At 35.5% G+C, this 27,702-nt stretch overlaps 1 protein-coding gene across 6 annotated transcripts in view; it reads right to left on the bottom strand.

The window, feature by feature from the left end:
• Positions 1 to 27,702, bottom strand: part of NPAS3 (neuronal PAS domain protein 3) — a 616,070-nt gene that overhangs the window by 296,938 nt on the left and 291,430 nt on the right. For all 6 annotated transcript variants that reach the window (XM_066998071.1, XM_066998070.1, XM_066998069.1 and 3 more), the window contains one exon: positions 11,804 to 11,886. In XM_066998071.1, coding sequence (XP_066854172.1) covers positions 11,804 to 11,886 — 83 coding nt within the window. The remainder of the gene's footprint in view (positions 1 to 11,803; positions 11,887 to 27,702) is intronic.

A 27,702-nucleotide genomic window follows, 5' to 3' on the forward strand; every position in this document is an offset into this window, starting at 1 on the left:
CCTTTCAGTTCAAGTCTCGCCTGTAATTCACCTTCTTTGAGACTGTCCAGAGGAAATCTGAGAATCTCTACAGCTCTGTTATATATTAGGCCTCCATACAAACTTTTATTTCATTAATTTTCAATAAAACAAACATTGTTTTTTATATTGTGGACTACAAAACATTTAGTGATGGCCTGAAGAAAGATGACCAATCACATACTCTTGCTTGAGCATATGAAGAGAAGAGCAACCAAGCTGGTAAAAAGACTAAAGAGCAAGAGTTATGAGGAGAGAACCGGGGTTGTTTATCCTGGAAAGAGAAGGCTGAGGGGAGGCCTCATCGCTCTCTACAACTACCTGAAAGGAAGTTGTAGCAAGGAGGGTGCCAGTCTCTTTTCTCAGGTGACAAGTGAGGGGATGTGAGGAAATGGTCTCAAGTTGCACCAGGGGAGGTTTAGATTGGCTATCAGGAAGAATTTCTTTACAGAAAGTATGGCCAAGCATTGGCACAGGCTGCCCAGGGAAGTGGTGGACTCCACATCCCTGACGTTATTTACAAGACGTGTGGACATGGCAATAAGGGACATAGCTGGGACTCAGTAGGTCAGGTTGATGGTTGGACGTGGTGATCTGTAAGGTCTTTTCTGACCTAGATAATCCTATGATTCTATACTGTTAACTCTTACTTTCTTGCCACTCCTAAATGACATACAGTAGGAAAGAAAAAGTATTTCTACCATTATTATTTTTTGGGAAGTAAACAATTAAATGTTTTTATCAATGGTCTATGAGACCTTCTTTGTCACAGTAAAGAAGGTGTCCTCTATAATGGTGCCTGGGAGGAGCAACTCCTGTTCTCTGCTGTAGGCCACTCTGGAAATGTGAGAGGGACTTCTGGACATAAACACACACACATCACAGATTTTTTCTTCTCCTTAAAGTGTGCATCAAAGGCAAACAGTCTACCACCTCCATGTTAGAAAAACTATGAATGAAGTCATAAAGCTTAAAATCTTTATGTTCAGCAGAATACACAATTAAAGGGAAAAACAGAACAAATACTAAGCACAAAGCAAGCCAATGATACCTACCATAAATCACTATCTAGAATATGTAAGAAAGAATTTACAATTCATTCAATCAAACCTGAATTCAATCAGACACTATCAAAGTGGTATAGTCTTACATTAGCATCAATGCGTACACCTAAATAGTGTTCTCCATAGAATGGAGAAATCGTGAAAGAAGAAAACAATTCATTGGCTAAGTGCTGTGCATAATCAATAAACAGAATTCAGCACTGATTTCCATCTTATGTGACCCTATAAAATGTACCCAAAGAAAGTGTGATACAATGTAATTGCAGACAGTTAAGTCACTTCGGGAAAAAAAAAAAAAATTGTTTCCATGCTATCTTTTGTAATTTCTGTGCAGGTAGAAATTCTAATACAGTGCCATTTTAGCAGTGAATAATGGAAGCAACTACTTTTAATCAACTTTAAAGATAACATACTCAAGAACAGAGTGCACTCTCCACAAACACGACTCACTTATTTTTAACTATATTTGTATTCTTTTATGTGTTTTAAAGTCTGAGTAAAGGTGCTTGCACTTTCTACCTAAAATCCAAGGGATAAAGCACTGCATCTGCGGCTCCAGATTCTACAGTAATGGTGAAGGTTGAACCCCCAGCTTCTATTTCAATATTTAATATTTACATTTATTTAGACCTTACAAACAAAGATGAAAATGTAGTTAGCAGATAGCTAGTACAATGAAATAACTTAGAGTTAAAAGCAGCCTGAAACAATAGCATTCACATGAATCTCAACTTCACGTGTTCCATTTAAGGATTCTCTGCATGCAGACCCCAATATTATCCTTTGCCAGATTCTCTGGAAAAAGAGGGCACACACTGCTGCCCTTCACTTCTATTGCAGAGTACAAAGGATGCTTGAAGCCTATTTCTAGTGCTTTTTATTTTCATTAGATCTGAAATGAGGAATCTTGGAAACTATGTCATCAATGATTTCAAGATAGTGGAGAAAAATATCACTGTTAACTTGCACAGCACCACCTGAAACATTGTTTTCCCCAATTGTATTTATTTATAGGATATCAACACCCTTTTCCTTTCTTGATGAATGCTGTGATTGAAAAGCATTCTGAAACCAGAATTCCTTGCCAGTATCATTACAAACACCATAGAAGGTATAATTCTTTCTGGTCAACCCACATATTAGTTTATGCTGCCAATACTTTTCAAGCCACCTTACTTCAGTTCAAAACAGGGCTAAATCGCAAATCATAGCTGAATGTAGGCTCCATTAAATAGAGTTCTGTTGATGTATCTGAAGAAAAATTCCTCCTTCATTATCTATGGACTGCAGAAAGTCCTCCATTTCTGTTAATGACCTCTTCCCTCTGTCTGATTCAATACAGCCCACTGGCTATGGAAATGACAACACTCAGCAGGTGACAACAAAACGGTCAACAAACAGTGCTGAGATGTGTCATTTTCTTCAAATACTTTCCCAGGAATTAAATGACACACTGTGGTATGCTGTGTCTTGCTCAGATCAAATATTTCTTTATTAAATGAAACTGCACACTTTTATATACAGTTGCCATATAAAATGCAGGTTTAAGTGTACTGCTTCAAGCTCCAATTGCAAAACAATTTGGCATTTCCCACCCCTCCCCCAGTCTCCTTTTAACATAGAAGCCCCTGGGCAGCAACTGCGTGGATGCTGTACCTTTGACATAACTCCAGATTGAAAGCACTGCCCTTATGGATTCAATCTGAGGCACTTATTGTGACTAGGACAAATTGGAGTATGTAAATCAGCACCTTTCAAGTCTCCTGAACCCAGGAAATCCTCTTGCTTTGTGTTCCAGCTAATGGACCTGAGATGTCCCTTTTAACAATGCTGTCTGTGCAACTCCTTTAACCTTTTCAGATTCAAATCTAGCCTTTGTTCCCAGCCCTTTGTAGAAACAAGCAACGTATCAGGCTAGCCTCTTTTATAATTTAAACCGGTGTAGAACCAGAGTCATAGCGTAGCATTCAGTGGCATTTACACATGTTTAAAGTGCAAAAGTAGCATCACAGAACAAAGATAGAACACTGAATAGAGGCGTGCAGCATTACAATTTCTATTAGAGGTTTTTTCTGCCTCTTTTCAGCTTCAGATACCTATCGTGACTCTGTTAATTATACTGGAAAAAAATACACAATTCGATTTCTAAAGTTCTAAATAACATCTGGTGTAAGACTTTTACACTTTTATTACAAGAGGATGATTTTCTGAGAATACCAATCTACAAAGTGCTTAAGGAGAGACTGGTGATCAAAGCTGAACAGATTCCTACGTAGATTATGTATTTAGCCACTGAAAGGTGACATGGAATCTATCCTTAAATCAGAAACAGGAAAGTGCAGATGGAGATGCCTGGAATCTCCCTGGAAAGGCACAGAGCTAAGCTGAGATACCAATCATTTCTTACTAGAGTCCTGTGGCTCTTTTCACAACATACCAGCATTTACACTGTTTTCCTGCTTTTCAACTCTGTTTGGGTGAGGTGTTTGACCTGTTAATAACTGGGCATTTCAAGTCACCCCAAATTACTTTTTCCAAGTAGGCTGTGTATCTTTCTTTTTCTCAATGTAACACTTACTATCATGACATTCTCCTGCCTCATTCCTTTTTTTTTTTTTTTTAAACGACTTTCTTCCTAATTACAATCGAGATTATTCTCTTTCATCCTGTCCAGTTAGAAACTGTACTTTCAGAAGGTTGATCTTCTCTCTGCGTATACACTACTGTCTCTTATACCATAAACCTATAATTTTTGTTCAGTTTATACCAAGGCATTACAGCATCCAATTTATTACTGTTATCTCACTGTTTCTGAATGACTAATTTGAACTTTGTACAACTGTCAGTTTTCCTAGATAAAACAGTTGTATACTGAAAGCTTTTTTTTTTTTTGATAGAGATTTAGATTAAGTGTCTACTTTTTTACCTTAATCGTGTTCAATTTCTGGACAGCACTTCGTTGAGAGCAATCAATTCCCCCTTTGGTTTTGTATCTGAATGCTCTGAATGTCACTTAATCTCAGGATTTTTTTATTTTTTATTTTTTTAAATAAAAACAAGCTGTATGATAAAGATGAGGTTCAGATTCAAAATTTAAGCATACAAAGTAAACTACATATAGAAATCATTCCCTCATAGAGGGATTATGTGGCCTCCAAACCTTCAATTCTGACCTGTTATATACTCATTGTGTTTCGTTGCATTACACACAGCTGTTTGCTGCCAAGAGAAAGTTCGGTATCACTTTGCTGAGTTGCTTGTTCTGCAACAACTATCTTTTCTTAATTGCTCTCTTAATTTCCACTTCATTTTGGCTACTAATGCATAATTTATTCACTACTTCATCCCAATATATATATATATATATATTTTTTTTTACAGACGGCACAGACCTATGCTCTCCACCATTCCCTAAGTTTTGTACGTTTTATTGGCTTTTTCACATTTCCCTCTTTTTGCCTACCTTTGACACATGTTAACACAGGATGGTTAGTAGTCTATCCCTGTAGCCCAATACAGATTGCAAAAAACTGAACACTCTTCTTCATCCTCACAAAGGTACACTCACCACTACAAACATCACCACTAGCAACTGCTCTTCACAAATCTCCTTGCCAGCAGAAGTCTTTTCTGCTAAGACCTTTTGCAGACTGGAAAAATCCTCCATCAGCATTACCATTGTCTGCTTCCTCACCTTTAGTCTCGTTACTATTTCTGTGTTCACTGTTACACAGAGTTAACTTCAATATGTAATACTTAGAGCGAATGAAAATAGCAAATGAGAAGGTAAATCTTCTCCCTAATATTTTATAGCACTGCAACACCTTCCTGTCTGTTTTCCACTTGACATTCTCTTGTCAGATGAAGCTCCCTGTAATAATTCAAATATTAGAAGAAACTGGATTTCTACTCAGTTGTGGTCCAGCCAGCCCCAGAACTACCTCCAAACTTAATGTCAACCTGTACTGCTTGTATCTATTTAAAATTCTCCAAAGTTTTACAAGATTCAAATATTTTTGTGGGAAGGCAAATTTTAGAACCATGTATTTTCTTCTTCCACTATGATTATCCATACCATATGGCCAACTTTAATTCCTAATAGCGTGTTTATACAGTGAAATGTTAGTACTTATTTTCAGTACAGGAAAAACTTCTGTCTCCATGACACTTTGCACAATTGTTGTACTTCATCCACAATCACTCGTTACTGCAAAAATGTAAATAATTTATTCTGTTCACTAATCTTTGTTTTGTCTTAATAAAAACAAAACAAAACAACAACAAACAACAACTCACGGATATTCCACAATCTAAAGTGGCTGCATGCTGAACATTCATACTTCCAGTGCATGAAAATCTTTACTCAAATGCTCTCAAGCAAGATGTTTTTAGAAAAAAATGAATAGTGTAATTGTCTTGTTATAATCAATATAGTAGTTACAGGTAAATAGCAACATCTTCCAAACATCACTAAATACTGTAGTGAAGATGTATAGTGAATTCTTTCTACTTTTTGTCTATGTCAAGCTTGACAGAATAACACTGTCCTTCAAAGAGCATCACAGTGCTGCAAAACTAGTAACAGAAACAGAGGACAAGACCCATACAGATAACAGAGAAAAAAAGTTCTGATATAGAAGTTTCCTTCAAATCATGTATTTGCTTCTACACTTGTTGCATTTGAAAACACCAATTCATAAAGCTGCATTAACTGCATTATTAGGAGAAAATAGAAACATTCTCCTGATAAAAACACTTTATTTTTCTGGTTGAATATGAGAAAAAGCCTTTTGTTTTGTAACTACTGAAATATTAATAATATTTATTAACATTCAGTGGATCAATGATGTAATTACGAATACTTCTCAGAGTATCACATGTATGATTCACTCTTATTTGCAGCTGTTACACACCTAAGACTGTGATGGAATCAGCATCTAGAACACAATTCTAGACACAAATTTATTTCAATTGAGGAAGGCAGGTAGAATGGGTAGTAGCCACCTGCAAACAGAAGACAAACTTTTAAAGTGCTCACTCGGAAAGAAGAGACTGTTACTCATTTTCCTCTTTTTTTTTTTTTTTTTTTTTTCCTCTACGGAAACTTAAACTTATGTGACATGCACCAACAAAATAACATGGTGACCAAGATGTAGTTTAAGCCACTCTATATGGTTATGGCATCACCTGGAATGATTCACAGGAACCAGAGATGATGCATTCATCCTGGAAGCTTCTCACAATTAGTAATGGACCTACTCTGAAGACTAGTAGTATACTATGTTGACATGTATGAAATATTTCTACAGTTGCATATTATTTAGTATTTTAGTACTGGAATTATTAATAAAAGGAAAGAATTATAGAATGGCTTGGGTTGGAAGGGGCCTTAAAGATCTAGTTCCACCCCCTCCGCCATGGGCAGGGACACCTCCTATCAGACCAGGTTGCTCAAAGCCCCATCCAACCTGGCCTTGAACACTTCCAGGGATGGGGTTTCTTCAGCTTCTCTGGGCAACCTATTTCAGTGCCTCACCACTCTCATAGAAAAGAATTTCTTCATTATATCTAATCTAAATCTAACCTCAATTATTAATAAATGTATATTTTAAAACAAAAAATAAAATTATTAGAAAGAGACATTTTTCAATTGTTCACAATGTAAGCAATACACTAGCCTTCTTGCATTCATAGGCTGCATATGGTTTGTTTGCTTGCTGACTTTAAATACAGAAAAGCTAGAATAATCTCAATGGGTCTAATAACCTGTGGTTTCTCCAGGGAACTGAGGTAAAGACAATTAAATCTCTATGAAGCTCTACCCTCATGCTGAGGTTTCCAGTGGCAGGGAAAAGAATATGAACCATATTTACAAAATACTGGACTGCCCTTCACATCCATGGAGAGTCTGGGAGCACTGCGTGGAGTAAAGCCAAACCATAGATTTGTGCCATATGTGACTTCCAGGGAGTTCAAATGGTTCCCCCATCCTAGGACCATTACATGATCAAGTCTGTGCTGATAATGAGAATGCTACAAAGTAAACAGGGCGTACAGCCTGAGTGCATACTACAGATAACTTGGCTGGGATATCCTGGCTAGAACTGCACATCCACTACAGCTATCCTTACTGAATTGTGTTCCACTCCTGGATCTCCAGAGCATGTGCTTTGCATCTTGTGGCTCATGACTCTAAGATGACAAAGAACACAGAGTCTTTGGGGTCAGAATGTTTCCACTGAGCCTCTGTTTCCTTTGACCTTGATAGAATCCTGTTGTTTTTGTCTCATTGAATCTAATACTGCAACTACTTAGGCCTTCGTTCATCTCAAAATGGTTCCATAATATGAGAAATAGATATAATATAAAGTAAAAGGGAAAAGTGAGTCTCGAAATTTTGAAGAAACCATTCAGCAGGGCTACGAAAAATCTTCTAGGAGAGTAGATGGGACCCCTTATGGCACAGATGGAGAATTCAACAAAAGTCATCTACTTTGCAAATCACCTATGCACAACAGATTTTGCTATGTGACTGAACACTTCATGCAATTGTTAGTTGAGCATTTGATTTCTTTCCCTGTCTAGTTCAGTAGTTCAAGTCTATCAATTCTACCAAAAGGATGTATGGACAATAATTTTAGGGGCATGGCAGAAATGAAAATGTGATCCTTCTTTTCTTTTCTTTTTTTTTTTTTTTTTTGTGAAACTCAGAGTAGAAGTCTCTGTCACGAGTTATTAATGACAGTGCTCACCACTGACCAAGTCTACAAAAAAAAAAAAAAAAGGCATTTTGCTGCAATCTGATACTTCAGCATCTCACTGATTTAAGGATTTCTTCACACAAAACGAGGTGGAGGTAGGACAGTATAAGCAATTTAAGACAACTAGTATCTAAGTTATTGTGTATGGTAATATAATGCTATATGAAAGCGTTACAGCTTCTTAACAGCTGAATAGGCACTGCTGAAGCAAAGAATGCAATTATGAAAGTTATCACTCTTGTATGCAGGAATACAAAATGTGTACCACTCACTACAGTTCAGATACACAGTTCTATTATTGTTACGAATACCATCTTTCTATCTTATTCTGACTTTAAAAGCTATTCCATTTTTTATAATTCCAAATATTTATTCTTTAAGAAGTCATTAGTATTTTAAAGGAAGAAATATATTTTATAGATATTAAATTTTATTTGAAAATACTGTACATTTTACTTTTAATTGTTTTACAGTTCAGATTGTAAGGTGTGTTCTTTTTTGTTCAAGAATTTTAAAAGCAACTAATTTAAATATGCAAAATTATCTTGAGTTGTTCATATGTGAACTTAAAAGCCATGCAACACAGGAAAATTAAGTAATTATGCCTCCAAGTTATTTACTGCAATTAAGCTCATTTATCATATGCAAATTAGTGCAAACTGGTCTCATTAGTTACTAAATTACTCAATATGAGCTGAACAATGTAGCACTCCAGTTTGTAATGAAAAATCCCTGTAGAGGCAAGCAGTATCAATTAAGCTAATTTGCATATGCAAATATATTCACTAACTTTCCCTTTTCTCTATATTTAGTTCTACATTTCCTGATCATTCCTGATTATATGAAGAATATGGGGTTACTGACCCTTTTCGATACCTCCTCAATAGCAACGAAGTTACAGGAAAAATCCATGTGCCTTGTATAAACCGATCATCTTCTTGTTAATTTTTAAAACCAGTTTCAGCCAAATTTCTGAATAGCAGGCAATAGAAGTAATAATTTTTTACTGGATTTATTTAGTAAATGCCTCATATATACATAGAAATGTAAAACTGAAGATGTCTTTATCGAAGTCTATTCTCATTATAACACTACTTTTCCAAAGAAGATAAATGTAGAATAAAACAAAACACAAACTATCTGACAAACCAAAAATCATGTAAAAAAAAATGAACATATTGCCATTACCTATTTTTTCTACTGTTCATCATACAGGTAATCTTACTTGGAAAACATTTCAAAGTTATTCTGCCCTGACTTTGGAGACACTGATATGACAACATTTCACATATTCATGTTTTGGGGTTTCTTTTTTTCCACAAGCAGCTGGTTTCCTTGGCTGCAAACCTACTGTAGGAATCTCTTCAGCAAGATATACAGTAATTGACTGTGGCTTGGATTTGTGGACATGACTGAGACTTCCTGGTTATAGAATCAAGATGTAAAATATCACAAGGTACACCTCCATTTCTGTTTTTACATCGTCGTAAATAACATCCACCTACATCCACCTTTTTAAGCATACTGTATTATGCTTCTCATGTGTCTGTCAATAAATTCTGAAGTATCAAAATATTAGGAGGATTAGAGAGGCTCCTTAATTTCTGAGCTTACACTTAACCCAGTCTTCAAAATATTAATAGCAAAAGGGATTAAACAAACTATAAATTCAACTTCCTCAGATAGCAGACTGAAAAACACAGGTAGTCCCAAGGTATAATCATTCTGCAAGGTTGTTTACTTCATTTGCAAACAATACTTATCACAACACTGCTTTGCATATCATCTTCAGGAGCAGCAAGCTAAATGAGAACTTGTTAGAACAGTACTCCATTGCAGAATCTATCTGATTGTTGTTTTACTTATCTTCTGGAGATTTACATGTTTTCTGGAGATTATTTTTCTACCTATAAAACCACAAAACAGTACTTTGAAGTTTGTTCAGATCTTTTAAAAGTGGCGCATTTGAATGCATGACCTAGACTTTCCTTCCAAGTGTTGATTACTGTGCTAAGATTTTAACATATCATGATAAACTTGCAACCATTATTAATTCATTCTGTCCTTTATCCATCGTCAACAGTCTATTCTCTTAAATGTCAGAGTATAACTTTCTACTATCGATTAGGAGATTAACAGGAGTAATTTGGTAAAAACACCACCCTCTCTGAGAAGGCCACACCTCAACAGATATTCAATATGATGTTGATGGCATTTTGGATTGAAAATCCTTAATCCATTTATTACAGTGCAATACAGATTATTTTATGAGTATTACGTGAAAGACATATCCTGAAAACACCCTAATTTATCATGTATAAGTAGAAAAAAAAGTGTAATCTAGCTTAAATAAGTAATAAAATCACTAAATAGTCTAAAATACGTGATAAGTGAAAAATTCAAACGTCAAGTCGTTGTCATAGAATAGAATCATAGAATAATTCAGATTGGAAAAGATGTCTAAGATCACCTAGTTCAACCTATAAATATGTCAAAGTGGACGCCTTAGTTTTGTTCTTAACAATTGAATCATATATTCATATAGCATCAAAGCTAATATCTAAAGAGTATATATAAATCAGTCTGAGTAAGATTTTATCTAGATATTTCTTGTAATTTATATTACCAGATACCTCTAGGATATATAGCACATTTTTACATACTCAAAACACCACACCAAGAAATTACATAAATTGGAACATCACAAAACTGTTGTTTATTTATTCGTTTTTTTCTACATTTATGAGACAGCATAACAGCATTTCGGTGTGATATGCAAACAGTACTGTAGATACTGGGGCAGATACCTTTGGTACAGTTACTATGATGCAAGCATTCGCTTACAGAATCAAAAACTTGAACTAGACCTTTGCTAAGGATGCACAACTAAGTCACTTCATTCATGATTTTTGCTCCAGAGAGAAATTCATTCTATTGGTTAATTTCATTTTTTCCTAAAATGATCTTTGTTGCTATTCCGCATTTAGTTACTCTAAAAATATATGAAAAATCTGACATTATCTGTAATGCTTTTGAATGCCACAGCTGAGGTAGTATGGAGAGATAGCTCTCAATCATTTCAAATTAAGTGGAATATTTCTCAAGATAATATCCTAATTTACCTCTTTCGTACCTCTCAAAAGATAATATACCAAGCAATACATTTGCATTGGGAAGCTGTGTACATTGCTAAGTAAGTGCAGTTATTCAGTGCTGCAGTTAGAAAAGACTACATGTAAAGAGTGTTTTTTTTATTTCCATAGTGCTGAGTTTTTGCCTTGCTGACAAAACACTTCACATTTTGTTCTTAAGTGCTTCTGCTCCACTTTGATTACTGCAACGTAAGAAAGGCTGTACTAACCCTGACAAAACAAAGCATGCATAAGAACATCTCCATCAGTTTACTGGTTTTTCATTCTAATCTTCCTGGAACATAGCTCCTTTTACAGTGTGACTAAATTCTTTGACAAATATCTGATTAGTTTTTATCTCATAGCTAAGGAGATCTAAGAAGCATGCTGCTGTTCATCTTTTCTCTTTGCAGATTGTTGCAAATTTGTGATACATAATCATGACAACAGTGATATCAAAGAGGAAAGCAGTGCACATAAACCAAAGTGGGGGAAAAACACCCTAAATCTGTACATGACACATAAGACAAATAAAATCACCAACACAAAATACTGTTTCGTGCACACACACAAATACATTCTGCGAGCAAACACCTACTGCACAGTTCAAAACAACAAAATATTGAGATTCATCTATACAACACCTGCCCTCCCTTTCATTCAAATTGTTCCAATCATGGGCTTTCTAAAAAGAAAGAAATGTGAGCTTTTAAAATTTCATTAATATAAGTGCTGACACCAACAGTATTCAAATTATTGGCAGGAATAGGTCTGACTAGTTATTTTGATTTTTCTTGGAAAAGCCTTTTTTTTTTTTTTTTTTTTTTACCTGTAAAATATGACTTCCCAAATGTGACTCAAATACTTCAATGGCAAGGGCACTGGGACTTCTCCTGCGCTGGGCACCTATAACTGAATAAAAAACAGTTATGTTGCAAGGTCTGCACATTCATTTCTAATCCCTGATCACACTGTTTCACATTAACTATTTAAATATGTTTTGCATTTTAAACACCAGCGTTAATTTCAAATTTGCCTTGCGTATAGTAAATTTGGTACATAATTTTCAGTGACTCATATTTTGAGGATAAAAGTATCCTTTAAAAAAAAAAAAAGAAGAAGAAGAAGAAGAAGAAAAAAAGCTATTAAATGTCCAGGAACTCTGGAAATGAATAGTCTATTCAAATATGTCCTGAGTTCCTGTAGAAGTTTTTTTCATACATGATGATGATAGCATGCAGAATGTAGTACTGAAAAAGACACTAAATATAATGTAAATGTTTTGAAGTGTAATGATGAGAACTAAATATTACTTAGGAAGATATTTGAGAGATTTATCTGAACATGTTACTTATCTTATTTGAAACTAAAACAAAGTAAACACAACTTAAAAAAGTTAACATTTGGCAACAGCTGCACTGTCATCACATCCGAGATATCAAAGATGCTCCTAATTATAGGGAAGTAGTATGTTAGGTGTTCATGTTAGTTGCTGGAAAACATACCTAAAACTTCTACAATTAAATTACATAGTTTAAAAGTACAATGTGAGTAACAAGTGGTTGTGTTTCAAAAGCAGAAGTGACTAGAAAACAAGCTAAGAAATCATAAAACTAATCTTTCGTTAAACTCTTTATGCCAGGAGCACAAAGCCAGCAATTAAGTCTGAGTGACCAAACATAGGTATTGACTGCAAGCTGAGATTTCCTCTTTGGTTTAGGCTGTATTTGCCACATGACCAGAAAAAGAACACAGAGAAGACGGCACAGGGCTGCAGGAACATTTCTATAAGTTTCAAAGCCAGGCATATCCATAGCAGACAGAAAAGGTAAAGTTTTAAAGTGCATACAAAAACATTTACATCCAAAGACACTGATGATCTAATGCCTTTGGAACCTCTTTACAACATACGGTAAGAAAAGAAGTAACGAGGGAGCCACTAAAACAAGTAGAATGGATGACTGTCAGTACTAAACACTCTAATTTAACACCAATGAGAACAAAATATAGAGCAATGTTTTTTTAGTCTTCTATGATACTGTCTGCCAAACATGATATCAGTAAGAAAAGATATACGCCAAGTAATGATAGTCATATTGACCTAAAAATGTAATATCATTCCTTATTGATGCTTCATGTAATTTCCTTGCAGGAAATTCTAAGCTATTTATATTGGGCAAACATGTGGCTTCATTGCTAATGGATTCAGGCTCAGAATTACAAATGGTGACTGCTCTAGACCCAGCGTTTTCTAAGTCCTCTTCTTTTCTCTGAAGATATTTAAGGATGCAGATGCTACCAATATAAGAAAATAAGTCTTCTTCAAGACTTCTCCTTTACACTTCAACTAAAGTTGGTAATAGACAGATACGTTGTACTTTTTTTTTTAACATTAGTTAGCAAAGTGACTTGCCTGACACATCAGCATAATATTCTTCTTTTACTAGTTCTAAGTACTTATTCGCTATTACATTTTTCTGTATCAGTCTTCTGATCCTAAATCGTTTTGCTTCTTTTCAGTCTTATCTTTCCTATAGCTATAGTGATGCCTACTATTTACAGTAATGCCTATTTCATGAAAAAAATCAGAGTACATCAAACTTGCTAGCAACTAAGGCTCCTTTAAATTTCTTTTTTTTCTTTCCTTTTTTTTTTTTTTCAGACACAAGACTTAAAGATGATCCTTCTTTTCTCCTTACTAAGCCTCCAGATATGTTATCAAAGCCTTGCTTACATAGGAGCTGTACCAATATTTCTAAGAGAAACTTTAGCTTTAGTTATAGGACTAAACAGAATATATGGCATTGTGAAGATTATTGGTGTCCCCACTCTGCTTGCTATCAATTAGCGCTTTTTAATTTAACTTAATTTTATTTTTTTCCCCAATGTCATTTCATTTATAATCTACCAGCAACAAAAAGGAAGTTTGCAGTTCTGGACTGGTAGGCATTGTTTCATAGTAGTCTCCATAGAAGCACTGCAAAAAGCAAAATCAACCTCTGAAAGAACAAACAACCTGCTTAAATCCTTTAGGTCGTTTCATTCTTCCATCTAGACTGCGTTATATTTTCCACACATTATCTGAACACATCACCACTTGGAATTTGTCTTCCAATTAATTTTCTATTTCCTGCACTACATCATTCCTTTACAATCCACTGGCATTTTAAAGCGTATCCATTACATACAGAATATTGCTTCCAGTTCTATGATGTTAATTGCAGTTTTTTAGCATGTGAGTATAATAACTTGAATAAAATGCATGAAGGCAATGTAACACTTTAAAACAGTATCTTTAACTTTAAATGATATTTGCAGGTAAGTCATCAGTTCCTCATACTTGGGGTGCTCTCAATTCTATAGCTCAAATCAAAAGTCTCAAGGTCAGCGAGTTAACTAGAAAACATGAGAGGGCCACATCTTAGCTTTAAAATTGTCAGTTAAATCCTCTATTGATGCCTGTATCTTAGTGGCTGGTATACATGTACACAAATACCTTGCCGTACTTTCAAGCCATTCAGATCATTGACAGTTTTATAGCAGAACTCCTTGATTTATGTGTCTTGCACTTACTCAGGTGATGTGGTATTGTAATGACAGTTCCTAATTTTACAACCAGCATAAATATGTTAAACAGAAAACCATTCTGCTTCTGGTAGCCATACTGCAACTTTTTTTTGGTAACATAATAGATGTTAAATATGCCCTTTCTGTATTTCTTCCATTTCTCTAACCATTATTCTTCATGTTTTGAGGAACGAGACAAAAATATTAAGATATACCTAGAACAGGTAAAACAAACTTATTCTCTTTGATCTTTTGACTTCATTGCATCATTATTTTACTTATTTGAGCTTTGAAGATTTCTCAGTATAGGTATCTGCATCAGAAGAAATACCATTTGGAGTATACAGATGCATATCACATTGACAGATTTTAAAAACACAGCAATCTCACAGTCCAATCACAGCACAAAGCCTCTTATTTGTACTGAATGGATCGTTGGCAAGACAATAGATGAAAGGAAGACATAGACTGAAATGGTTGGATTGAAAAATAGGCCATGATTTTATTTTCTTACAAAATTTCAAAACAAACTATAAATACTGAACTGGCTCCCATCATATAAGCCACAGACAGTCATCTCTAAATCTCTCCCCCTGTGGATGGAACCATCAACGGATACAGTTTAGCTGCTCACAGAAAACTTGGAAAGCAAGGGATTTAGAATTCATATCAGAACATATAAATCAAAGCAGTTCAATGAACTTCACAGTCCTAAAGATCTGTATACATATCTTTTTAAAACAAAACAAAACAAAACAAAAACAAGTAGATTCTTTTTTAAATGTAGAAACAAAGTATTCCTTTCATGGGATTAATTTCTTTTTTTGAGTATCAGAAATTAGGGGAAATCAGGACATGGAGAAGGCTGAAGCACGTGTATCAGCTGGAACAGGAGTCACAAAGGAAACAAGTTCCAAACCCAGGTTAAATTCTTCTTCCAAGTTTCTGCTATTTTAGTAGTATGAACAAACTCCTCTCAATAGTTTTTTTTTTTTTTTTTTTTAATATGTGGTCATATTTTATACTGTCTACATTTCATTGACAAAGTTTAAAGCTTGAATGTAAAATTCTGGTTAACAAAAAAGCTGGCTGAATCAATATTGCTATCAAATATTGAGTACTAATAGTGACAAAAAGATAGAATGATTTCAAAATACACTTTGTTGTGTTGGAGCAGTGGAGTCTCCCCATTGAAATCTTTTACTTTCCATAGCGTTGGATCATGACTTTTACTATCCAGATTGACATGACTGACATGTCTATTCCTGGCACAGGATTATTCTGTAACAAGCTATTAATAAGGAAAAAATTCTAACTCCTCACAAATTCCTCTTTAAATTTTCTCCCTTAATGACTAATCTGGCTCTGCATGAGGTGAAGGAAGAACCACATCCCTTTCAGCATGTCTTGGGGGCAGTCTAAGCATGCTTAATGCAATCTCAAGAGCATTTTCAATTGTGCTAGGAGGAGTGGGAAGCTATGGGAAAGAAAAATGTAGACTGCTTAACAAAGATTTCCGTGGATCCCGATAAGACAGGATTTCCTCTCACTCACTTCTAAGCCTCTGGAGCACAGAATGACCAAAAACTGATGTCCACTGTGACCTTCTCCTAGTGAAGGGAGAACACTAATTCAACAGAAGCCATATTTTTTGAGCTCTAGGAATGAAAATGTACCACCAGTACAATAATATTCTCCCTAAAATACTTTTGTGAGACGTTGCGTGCCACATCTCAACATAAATTGATTTTGTTGAATGTTTGGTACAATTCAGACCAAGTTTTAAAATGTTGTGGCTTTGATAATTTATTTTTTAAAACTATTCTGAACTTTTAAATTAATTCTCCTGAAATTATATTTACTTAGAAAGGCCTTTATTCAATTAGCCTCAAAATCTTCATTTTTTAATTTCTTTAACTCTTCTGAGCAGCACCTTTTGTATGCTTGAAAGGAGAGGTAGAGGTAGGCCCATCCCACTACACATGTTTAGGTAATCTGCTGTCTGAATAGTTATTAAAAAAAAAATAGAGCCCGTGCTTCACTTTTTTGATCTTGAAGAGTTCTAATTATGCGAAAAAAAAGTCAGACTTTAATTAGCAAAGCCTGAGCAGACCTGCATAAATACGAAAGTTCACAAACAGCCTACCAAAAAGACCATTATCTTTTTTATTCACAAAATATGTAACCAGATGAGGTTAACTGCATACCTTTCAGGTATTAGATGAGATATTATAAGAGAAATATTAGATGACCCTGTGTCATCTAATAGGTATCAACAAAATACATGATCATTTCAGATAAGAGAGCATAAGAAAACAGAAGCAGAGTTGTCTGAATCATCTCAGATGACTACATGTGTAAAGCAGTGCACAGTATGAACATGGCTATAATTTCCTAAGTGTTCTTTTACAGATTTTTTTTTTTCTAAAGTAGAAAAAAGGCCTATAGGAATTTCAACAGAGTTTTGAATACATTTTCCTCAATGTAAAGTAGATTCTACATGAAGATTTCTCTTTTGTTATTTCAAGGAACAACCCCAAATGCTTGTGAAAGAACAGTGAAGGTGAATGGGATAACCAGAGTAGTTTCACAGGAAGAAGTGAGATGCCATTTTAAAACCCTGGGATTTTCCAATGAGCAAATGATTTGGAAACGCTCATAAATTCTGTTTTAGAAGAGATAGCGACACTGATGGAGAGCTAGACTGAACAAAAGAAGATGCAATGTGAGAGAAGAAGAATGTGAAACCAACATTAGGCTCATGAAAACAGGCTAGTATTTATGTATTGTAAAATCCACAGAAACATTTTATTGCTTTTAATTCTTCTAACTTCATATTTAATACCTTGTTACATTTTTTTTCTTTTTTCTTTTTTCTATTGATCATTCTTTGCCACCCCATTTATCACTGATTTTAAGTTTTGAGAGAAATCTCTAGCAAGAATCAACTTGCAGGCCTGAGATGTATGTTGAGGACATAAGGTATAGATTATATATATATTCAGATCCTGTTCTAAAGTGTGATCAATGGTGGGCAACCAGCATGATGTAAGCAGAGATTCTGCCCTCTAAATTGTAAAGGGTATCCAAAGAAAGTAGATGATGTCACCAGTCTACCTCATCGTAAACCATCATGGGATCCAAAATTTAGGTCCCTTATAACATCCACCCACACAGATGGGAAAAAGAAATAAATCTCAGATGGAGTTGCAACATATGTGGAAAAGTATTTTATCTTGGTTTAGTAAAGCTATGGGAATCATTAATGCTGTGCCATTACCAACTAAGTATCACAGCAATAAAGTATCAGCACAAAATCGTCACAAAGGACTACATGTAAGATGCATAATGCAATATATGATAATCAACTTACAAAGCTAACAATGGCATTTCAAATCTATTTTTTGTGCAGGCGAATGCCTATTATTCTAGACGTCCATCTTCTGGTCACTAGTACACAGCATGTATTCATTACTGGAGAACCCACTGCTCAGAAAATAAACCAAACCTTTCCATTGAATAACTAAGTAGTTGTCAAGAATGAACTGGTTAATTTAAGAAAATGTTACCTAACAGGATTACAGGTGTGTTATTTATTTCAAGTAGATCATCTATAGCATTTCATCAAAAACTCTGGGGATTAAAAAAATTTTATTAAAAATTTGCTTTTCAAATTCAAGTTAATACTTTTAGACTAGAATACTAGAAAAGAATACTTTTAAACTTAAAAAAACAAAAAACAAAAAAAAAAAAAACACTTTTAATAGCTTATTTTAGTTTCTACAACATAAAACTGATCAAATAAAAATGTCAAAAAAGCAGAAAGTACTATATCACTTGTTGGACTGGAATCAAAAGATCTGAAGATGCGTTTCCCAGGAATAATGTGTCCCCCTCCCCCGGATTCTAGGTGAATGGAAAAAAGCAAGTAGAGAAGTGGCTGTCTTACTGAAAGTTTTCATCTATTTTATGCGCCTGTTCCCCAGTTATTTTCATCTGCTTTATGGATCTGTTCCTTCCCACAGGATTTGTTCTCTGGGGGTCGGGTGGGAGGGTGAAGCAAGATTTCTCATGTCCTAAATATTCCTCTCTCTTTTCTGAACTTATTAAAATTAGAAAATCCAAGATTGAAAGTTAAACACACCTTAAAAATTAGTATATTCAAGATTTTTATGTTCTCTATTTGATAACTCAAAGAACACTGTTTCTTAATTAGCACTTATTTGTACATTTTACTACTTGATTTCAGAGATTTTTCTTTTCACTTTTAAGTATGAAAGCTTTGCTGTGCAAGAATTTCCAGTCATCTAAGCAAAGAGAGTTCTCCATCTGTGGCTGGGGGAGGGAGCACTGGCCTTTCTCCCACACTGTAGTAGTTACTATAGGAACTATTGTGCCTCCTTCAAAAGGGCTACAGACAGGGTGATTAAAATTCTTCATGGGAGAACCCCCACTCTTCTCCTTGACAATGAAATTCTTCAGGGAGAGGGCTAAGCCTCCAGTTCAAGAATGGCAGCACCTGAGGGAGTGATGTGGCGGAGGGAATCACCACTGCTTTAAATTGAAACACACGGGAAAAAATACAAGGGCCTGCACTCCTGAATTAATTTTCTTCTCCTCCCATGAAATACAGGAACATTGGCCAAAACTCCAGAGAAACAGGAGAAGGAATAACTTCATGCATCTTCCACCACACAGAGGACAATGGCACAAAGTAAATAACATACAATTTTCATTAAAATCAATAGAAGGAGAAGCAAAAGAAACACATCACCCATAAAACAATTAAGGGTAACTATTAACGTTCATTCTAGTCATTAGCTTCTCTGCAAGGTAGCAAAATGCACTTTGGCATGGAGAGGAGGGACCAATGTCTGATATAACTGAATTAGAGCTACCTCCCAGTATCAACTTCACTTTATAGGGGTTGGTTTACAATTAATTACTACACTGCTTTTTGCTTGCAAAAATGTGGGAGAAGGAAGAATATATACAGAATGGAAGTATATGGAGTTCGATCCTAACACATACAGTGCACTCCCGCAAATAGATAAAATATGAAGGAGGTTAACTCTACCTATTCTTCCACCATAGGTCAATAGAATAGTTCAGTTGGAAGGGACCTCCAAAGATCATGAAGTCCAACTCCAATATTGTTAGACAATAGCATTCTTAAAGAAGAGAGAAAAGTGGTATACTTAGGTCCAGAGAGGATTAGTCACAAATATGGGGCAATGTGAGAAGCACAAAAATGTTTTGAAAACCGTCAAAAGAACAGATAGAATAGCTGAGAAACTGCTGCCAGTAAAAGAAGTTTTAGATGTCATTGTAGATTTAATGAAATTGGTCTCAATAATTAAAGTGAGATAGGAACTTCCCAAGAAGTCCAATTGCTCTGAAGAGAGAGGAGAAAAAGTCTGCAAAAATATATGAGTACAGATGTGCAAGGCAAGGGAGAAGGAGACACAAACACGGGGTGAGTTGAGGGGGTTAAAAACTGAGGCATTTGGTAGCGTTTTAGATAAATGCCCACTCTGTGAGATTTGGATCTATCAATGGAAAAATGCATAAACATTAGGACAGCATAAAGAAATTCCTTAAAATCATCAATTTCATCCCAAATGAATGACGTATATGTGTTACTTATCCAGATATAACACGACGACACTTATTGGGGTGATAGTTCTATTGTCTTTTATTTTTAAACTAGTATTAAAATTCCTTGGGGAAGAAAACGGCTGTCACCCCTTTCCAGCTTCAGAAATGGTTAGTGTCACTGATTCTGTTCTCAGGAGAAGGATGGGGTATTAACATCAAATCAGAACAGTGTTATATAGTGTCAGACTATACTTGCTGGTAAAACTAAGAGGCCTACATCTGTTGTCTTGTTTTTTTTCTTTTTTTTTTTTTTTTCCAGCCTGATCCCAAAGGTTCATGTTATGACATTTGTAACATCTGCTACAAATGTGGAGGTAAGTCAGGCACAACCTTATTACTTCCAATCTAACGCTCTATCCATCCACAGGGCTTTCATATGCCACTAGTACGTCAAGGGGACCTAAAGCTGTTCGATCTACATGAAGCAAGGTATAATATATTTCTGAGAGTCAAGAATGAGAAATCTTGCTTTGTTATGCCTTCCCCTTTTCTGTTGTCTTAAATCTTGGCAGTGTTATTTCAGAATCTTCTGTGAACAAAACAGGCAAGCTGCTCCTCCTTAGAGTCAATACAATTGCCTTTTTATGCCTTTGACAGTGGTGTGTTGCAAATGTGCAAGCTGTGATTCACATCATCCCTGTTTTTACTAACACTAAAATGTATCCAGCTTCCCTGGACTAGACCTTCCTATACAGATGTTTGCTTTCTTGCCTACTCCTCTCTTCATTCCTTTTCTCTTCATTTTTTTGGATGCACTGCATCATTTTATGGATAAACTTAACTTTTACCAGTGCTCATTGGAAATATGCAACTCCTGAAGGACAGAAATATGGTAACAAAAAAGTAAATGGGTAAGGAAAATGAATAACAAGATGCTTTACAACCAGCATGCTTTCCATTAGCTTCCCATTACTATCGGTAGAGTAACAGATGTGGACTTTTATTGATATATTCATAGTACTTGAAGATTTAACTACTTACTTGTTAACAGCCTAACATATAACGTGCTACCAGGGCTATGCTGTCACTACCGAAGTGTAATGCTAAGGCTCGGCATTTCACATCTGCCTGCAGAGGAAGCCAACTATTTGCTACGTGGCTACAACTGCCCACTGAATTTTCCTAAGACATACATATAACCTCTTCTGACAGCAAGTGGAGTGTAATATTAGAAACTTACAGTTTTAGATGTTACTGAACTAAGTAATATACTCAACAGTCAGTATCAGAAACCAAAAAAAAAAAAAAGACAAATTTTGCATTTGATACAGTCTGCAACTGATGCAAGCAGTTGTATTTTTTTGGTCATCTGCGCTTCTAGCATATTCACTATCATACTATGACAGTTTAAGTAAAAGGAAGCCTCCGAGATAAGAAGGGCATTGGAAAAGAACAGACTTGCTTATTTTATGTGAACTCCCAAAATTAACAAATACATCAAAGACTGCTATTGGCAAATATAGGAATCATCTTCACCATGCATGCAAACTCCAGCTATGACATAACCCTTAACTGACTAACGCACCACTATCCTACTGAATTGGGTGACACACTGAAACGAATCCAAGTACACAAGCTGGTTCTGGTTCTAACGTGGATTGCAGAGCTTTACTACTTTTACAGTCATGCACTGGTGCACATAGATGGTGGATTCGTTGTATGCTGTGTGCCTTTTTTCCTTTTCATAACGCAGTCATGAACATACAAGGAAGATTCCTAAAATGAGTGAAACTGGGTACAAGTCTTCAACCAATCCCCATTTCCAGGGAAGAAATTCTGATCAGTTACCAAAACTAACCTGTGTAATTAACTGAGGATTTTGGTAAGCACCAACTGTGCACTAGTCAATTATTTTTGCTTGTCTTCCAGCTGCTACTTCTCTCTATTTATAAGAGAGGCTGCAACAAAATGCAACTATTCAGAATTTGGCGATTTCAAAAAATTAAACTAAAGAAATGTAAGGAGATTACTAAGACCAGCTGTAGTATAATTAACAAATGCTTAAAATCTTTGCAACTGGTTGTTAATTTCTTATCATGAAAAAATAATGAATTTTTCACCAAGAAGTTTTATAAGATCTAATACAGTATTTTGGAATATTTTAGAATTGCTGAGGACTGAAAAATGAGCAAGTCTCCCAATCCTAATGTAGTGGTCTTCAAAAGAAGTATTCTTATACAGAATATTGGTTAAGTCCTTATAACTGGGAAATGGAACTGCTTGTTTTTAAAAGCACTGCTGCTTACAAAATAATTTGGGTTGATCCAAATCCCAAAGCCACTGTAGTACAGGGAAAGACTTTCCATCACTTTGGATGGGGCTCTCAACTAAAAAATAAAAATAAAAAATAAAAGTGTGCTATCATTTGTAAGAGTCTATTTCAGCAGTTTTTAAGAAAACAGTCTCTTGGAGATTCCAATCACCGTTACGAAGCATAGTGAAATCTTTACTGGAAATAGTGAGATGGTCTTTAAATATTTGCTGAAGTTAAAAAAAAAATACAGCTGATGATGAATGAGCTTGAAAATAAATGAGAAATAGGAAGTTAACATATCTTCTGTTATTATTATTGGCCCCAGCAAAAGACTGGTGTTTCCCTTTTTATAGGCAGTAGGGTCTTTTTTAAACAGTTACGTGAGGAGAGACCAGTTTCTTTCACCTTTGGAGAATGCCTACCAGGGAAGAGTATAAAACAGTCTGATCAGAAGACAGCCAAGATAGTTATGGTAGTAAGAGCGTAATAATGAGAACAGAAGGGAAATTCTCTACAGCCAGAGAGAATGTTTTGTGTAGGCACAACATTCACTTCATCAGAGTTGCATTCATTAGCATCAGGAATTAATTCAGCTCAAGATTCTCTCTGCAGTGAGGGAAAAATATTCCTTTTATTTGATTATGTCACAGCTAAGATTCACACTTCCTACCTGCAAAAGTTAAGTCTCCCCTGCTGTAAGACAACAAACATGGTGGCCATGGTTCAAAAAATACCTTGAACATCTGAACCATCAAAGTTAAGTGATTTATTCTAGCCAGATATTTTGGTATTCTTTATCAAATGAACTTACAAGCATCAGAATTTATTCCCCACACAGTATTTGAATCAGACATGGACACAGATGGTTACCTCAACACTGGGGGCACAGTTTCATTTTGCAGTGTAACACTCCAAGTCTTTAAATCTTTCTCACATTTTGTGAGCACTGATAAATTTAGTTTTTTTTTTTTTTTTAAGCTTTACAATTATAGCAATAATGTATTGCATTTAGATAGCTTCTCAATTATCTTTTATTTTACACCCACCAAACCTAAGGTAATACATGGATGCATTTGCTTAAGAAAATAATTTGCTTAATATAGCAGCTCAGCAGTCTCTGAGCTGAGGTTTTACTGAATTTCTTTGAAATTCTGTTCATTTTTTTTTTGCATTCCAACATCTCCTTTTAGTACTTAAACTTCATATTTCTTGTGCTAAGTCCAGCTGAAAAACTAGATTTTCACAACTATATAATTTGCAATTGAAGCTCAATTTAAATAGAAAAAAAAAAAGCCCCCCCCCACTATAAAACAATAGCATGCTTAAACTAAAATATACAAAGGAGTTTAATGAAGACTGCTTAAACTCAACACAGAACACACTCCTTTTTTCTCCTCTCCTGTCAGCCACAACCTTTATGCATTCTGCAGAAAAACTAATAAGTAATGCCTGACACTGTTTATCTATTTTTCTTATTTCTTTTAGTAACCTTTTGGAAGAGGGTTTGTATTCTGACATTCTTCATTATGAATGTGCTAGCTTAAGGGCATTTTGGATGATTTTAAATTGTCTGCTGTACTGATGTACAGCAAACATCTTATTTTGTTAATAATACCTAAAAATCTGAGAAATTTACATGAAAAAATGCATTTGCACTCAACAATGTTGTAGAACAAGACAAATGAAGCAAGTTATTTCTATGAGTACTGACAGAAGTCTTTCAACACAAAGGCTTTGCCTTATGAGTGCAGTATTATTGCAACATGTACTCTACCCCTTTTTACAAATAATATGGAGAACACACTAGAACTGTTAAGAGAAAAATTAACTATTAAATCTAAATCCCCACATTTCCAACACTGTCCCTGAAAAAAAATAAATTGTTTCAAAAATCTCTGACAATAATTCTCACCTCATAGGGACTCCTTATTCTAAAGGAGAGGAAGAATCTAAGGAATAAAGAGGCACCTGCATCACTGGAAGAGGAAAAAACAGTGCTGTGGTGGCTCATGGGTAGGTGTCTTCTAAAGAGAAAGGTTTATTTTGGTGAGTAACGACTTCAGAAAAAAAAATATTTTTTATAGATAAGAGGAAAAGTGGATGGCAGAAGAATAGATTGAACATCAAAACACTTATAATAATAATAAAGAAAAAAATCTAAATAGAAATTTAAAGCTGTGCCTTGCTCACAACTCTACCAAGAGCTGCATGCAGGAAAGATGTGGTCTCCGCTGCTGTGGAGAGACCACCTGCAGTTAGCTCAAGGCACGGCTCCCATGGTGCCTTGAATCTCAGCCCTGTTCTCAGAGGGAATCCTCTGGCTCCACTGAGGTCATAGTTTGAGCTTACTAGCTAGCTGGTGGCCATGAGTGTTGCTGACACTAGAGCTAATAAGGCAACAGGGACTCAATTGCTCTGAGCTGCATATACAAATCTCCTGTTTTGTTAATCCATTTGGTCTGTGAGGTTCAAACGTCCATTGAACCACTGCACATAATACCTTCAGATGGGCTAAGGGTATGCCTGTACGGTCACAATACAGGCAAAGGTGAACTGTCTGGAAAAAGGTTAATGCGGCCACTGATAATGGTCTAGCTGTACTAACACAAGCTATAAAACTTTCCCATGAAGCAAGATCAAATAACTTTTTTCTCCTCTGTGTTACCACAGCTGAGTTGCTTCCAGTCCCTGAGCTAGTTTATACTGCTGTGTAAACATGTTCTGTCTAATGAAGAACTGTTAATTAATTCTTAATTAATTAATTTGTTAAGAGCTAATGAGGGAAAGCGTATTGTACAAAAAATCCTGGAAAAGACTACGCACACCCTTTTTCCGTCTCATATTTTCTTCTTTTACCTTACTTCAACGCATCTTTTCTTTCTACACTTCTCTCTTCCTTTAATTTTCCTATTTGACATTAGCTCATTTGCATTGGCACTTTCAACCCCACACAAGTTCCTTATGAAGAAACGTTCACTATGATCCAAGGACCTAAAGCTCTCTTGTGTGAGGTAAAACGGATCACTTTCTTAGGTATGTGAAGCTCCAGAAGACAACATAGCTGGGAATAACAACTATCTGCTTCAGTATTTTCAAGTTGAAGTAGCTGAACTTCACTCACTAAACATGTATACACACACACACATGTACTACCCCCACAAACCCTTGGATGTTATTCCAAAAAGCCTTGTCCTGCAGGGATTTTAAAAAACGTCATAGCTTTCATTAAAATCACACAGCAGAGAGCCTACTATTCACTCCACCAAAGTTTCAGGCTGTCAACATCACAGGGGAGGTAGCCTCTTCCCTCATTTTGTTATTGATAGTGAAGCTCCAAAGGGTTGTGACCTACTCTCATTTTCAGGTTAATGTTCTCTCCCTTAAACAGTGCTGGCTGGAAAGGAAAGTGTGGTTATACTACTCCATACGTCATCAGAAAGCTACAAATAACTGTCAAAATACAATGCTGTCTTAACTCATAATATCAGTTTTTAAATTGTATCTCCTTTGAATCCACATTACAGATAGAGGAAGTGGACAGCAATTAAAGACGACAATTTCTCCCAACAATTTTTTGTTTTTCACTATTATGTTGTATTGTATTGACAATATTTACTGTTTGGGCTCAACATAAGTGCATTTTTATCCTTTGGTGAACAGTTGAAAAAACTGCCAGGGAATTTTAAAATAATTAATTAATCAGAAAACAGAACCAAGTGTTTTTATGACACCTATAGCAGCAAAAAGTCCAAACATTACCATCTCTTTGTGGCAAAAGGGCAACATGTCATCTTACGAGCTCCAGCTTTATCCAAAATGTGATACTGAATCCACAAACCATGCATAACACTAGCTCATCAACAAAATGTCATGTCATCCACCAATGCATTCACCCTTATTTATTCCTCTGGAACCACACAAACAATAGGAGGTGATATCAAAGCACTACTTCAAGTAACTGAAGAGGCAACATGCTTCATTTGGACATTCTTGCCAGTAATATCAACAGGCAAGAGATCAAACACAAGCACTTGCTGATCATACACTTTTGCATCTGGTGACTATCTAGTTTGAGACTGTCTTACTTCCCAGCTCATTTCATACCAGCTCCCATACAACGCTCCCAGTCCATATCATGTTAAACTTACTGAAAACTGTGTTTGACACAGCATTTTTGACATCTCCTGGAAATATTTAAACAAATTTATTAATTGCTTCTGAATTTTGTCCTTTTTATTTAAATAAAATTATTTAGGTTAGAGTTTGACAAACTTGTTTGTTAACTGACTGGCCATCCAAACTTTGATGTTTCAAGCTGACTTAACACCTGAGGGAAAGGCATGGAGCTGGGACAGGGGAAGCTCAGGCTGAGTGTTAGGAAAAGGTTCTTCACCAAGGGAGTGGTCGGGCACTGGAACAGGCTCCCCAGGGCAGTGGTCATGGCACCAAGCCTGCCAGAGTTCAAGAAGCGTTTGGACAAGGCTCAGACACATGGTCTGATTTTTGGGTGGTCCAGTGCAAAGCCAAGAGTTGGACTCGATGGTTGTTGTGGGTCCCTTCCAACTCCTGATACTCTATGAACATGGCATAATATTTCTAGTCACTTGCATCCAAAAAATACATAAATGATAGTTAACTATTTTTCAAAACTGTAAGCGAAGTGGATATTTAGCAATGCCCCTAGTAAGTCATGCCTTCATCAAAAAAAAATAGTTAAATGCTTCATTTTGAATTTAAACATCTGTGTAAACTCACCCCAATATTTTAAACACTGAAACTAATACGACAAGTAGGTTATTTTAAATAATATTAAGGGTAGATGCCTATTCAAGTTCACATAAAATCTCTGTCTATCCTTCCTCCAACCTGTCCATCCAATAAAGGATGTTCCTAGGAGAGAAATATAGGATATGTGCTTTTGTGACTTTTGAAGTACTTTAGGTCCAAAACACTTCTATAAAGCAGTTATTCAATAAAGGTGAGTTTTGATTCTATGTTTAATATTTCAGTACTGCACATAATTGTGTGTTCAATAACTTGTCATAATATAAAATTATCTAAACTAATAAATGATTCATAGCTCTAAAAATATCCTGTTATGGATGAAGTTTAGCAGAGAGAACCAGCTTTATTTGCATTTAAAGTTAGAGCAATTTTGATAGTATTTAATGTTTCTTCAATATGCAGAGATTTATTGCTCCTTTCTTTGTCAAATAATAGTTTTCTTAGTTAACAAAAAGAGAGCTGAC

This window comes from Anser cygnoides, chromosome 5 (assembly GCF_040182565.1).
Source record: "Anser cygnoides isolate HZ-2024a breed goose chromosome 5, Taihu_goose_T2T_genome, whole genome shotgun sequence".
Taxonomy (NCBI): Eukaryota; Metazoa; Chordata; class Aves; order Anseriformes; family Anatidae; genus Anser; species Anser cygnoides.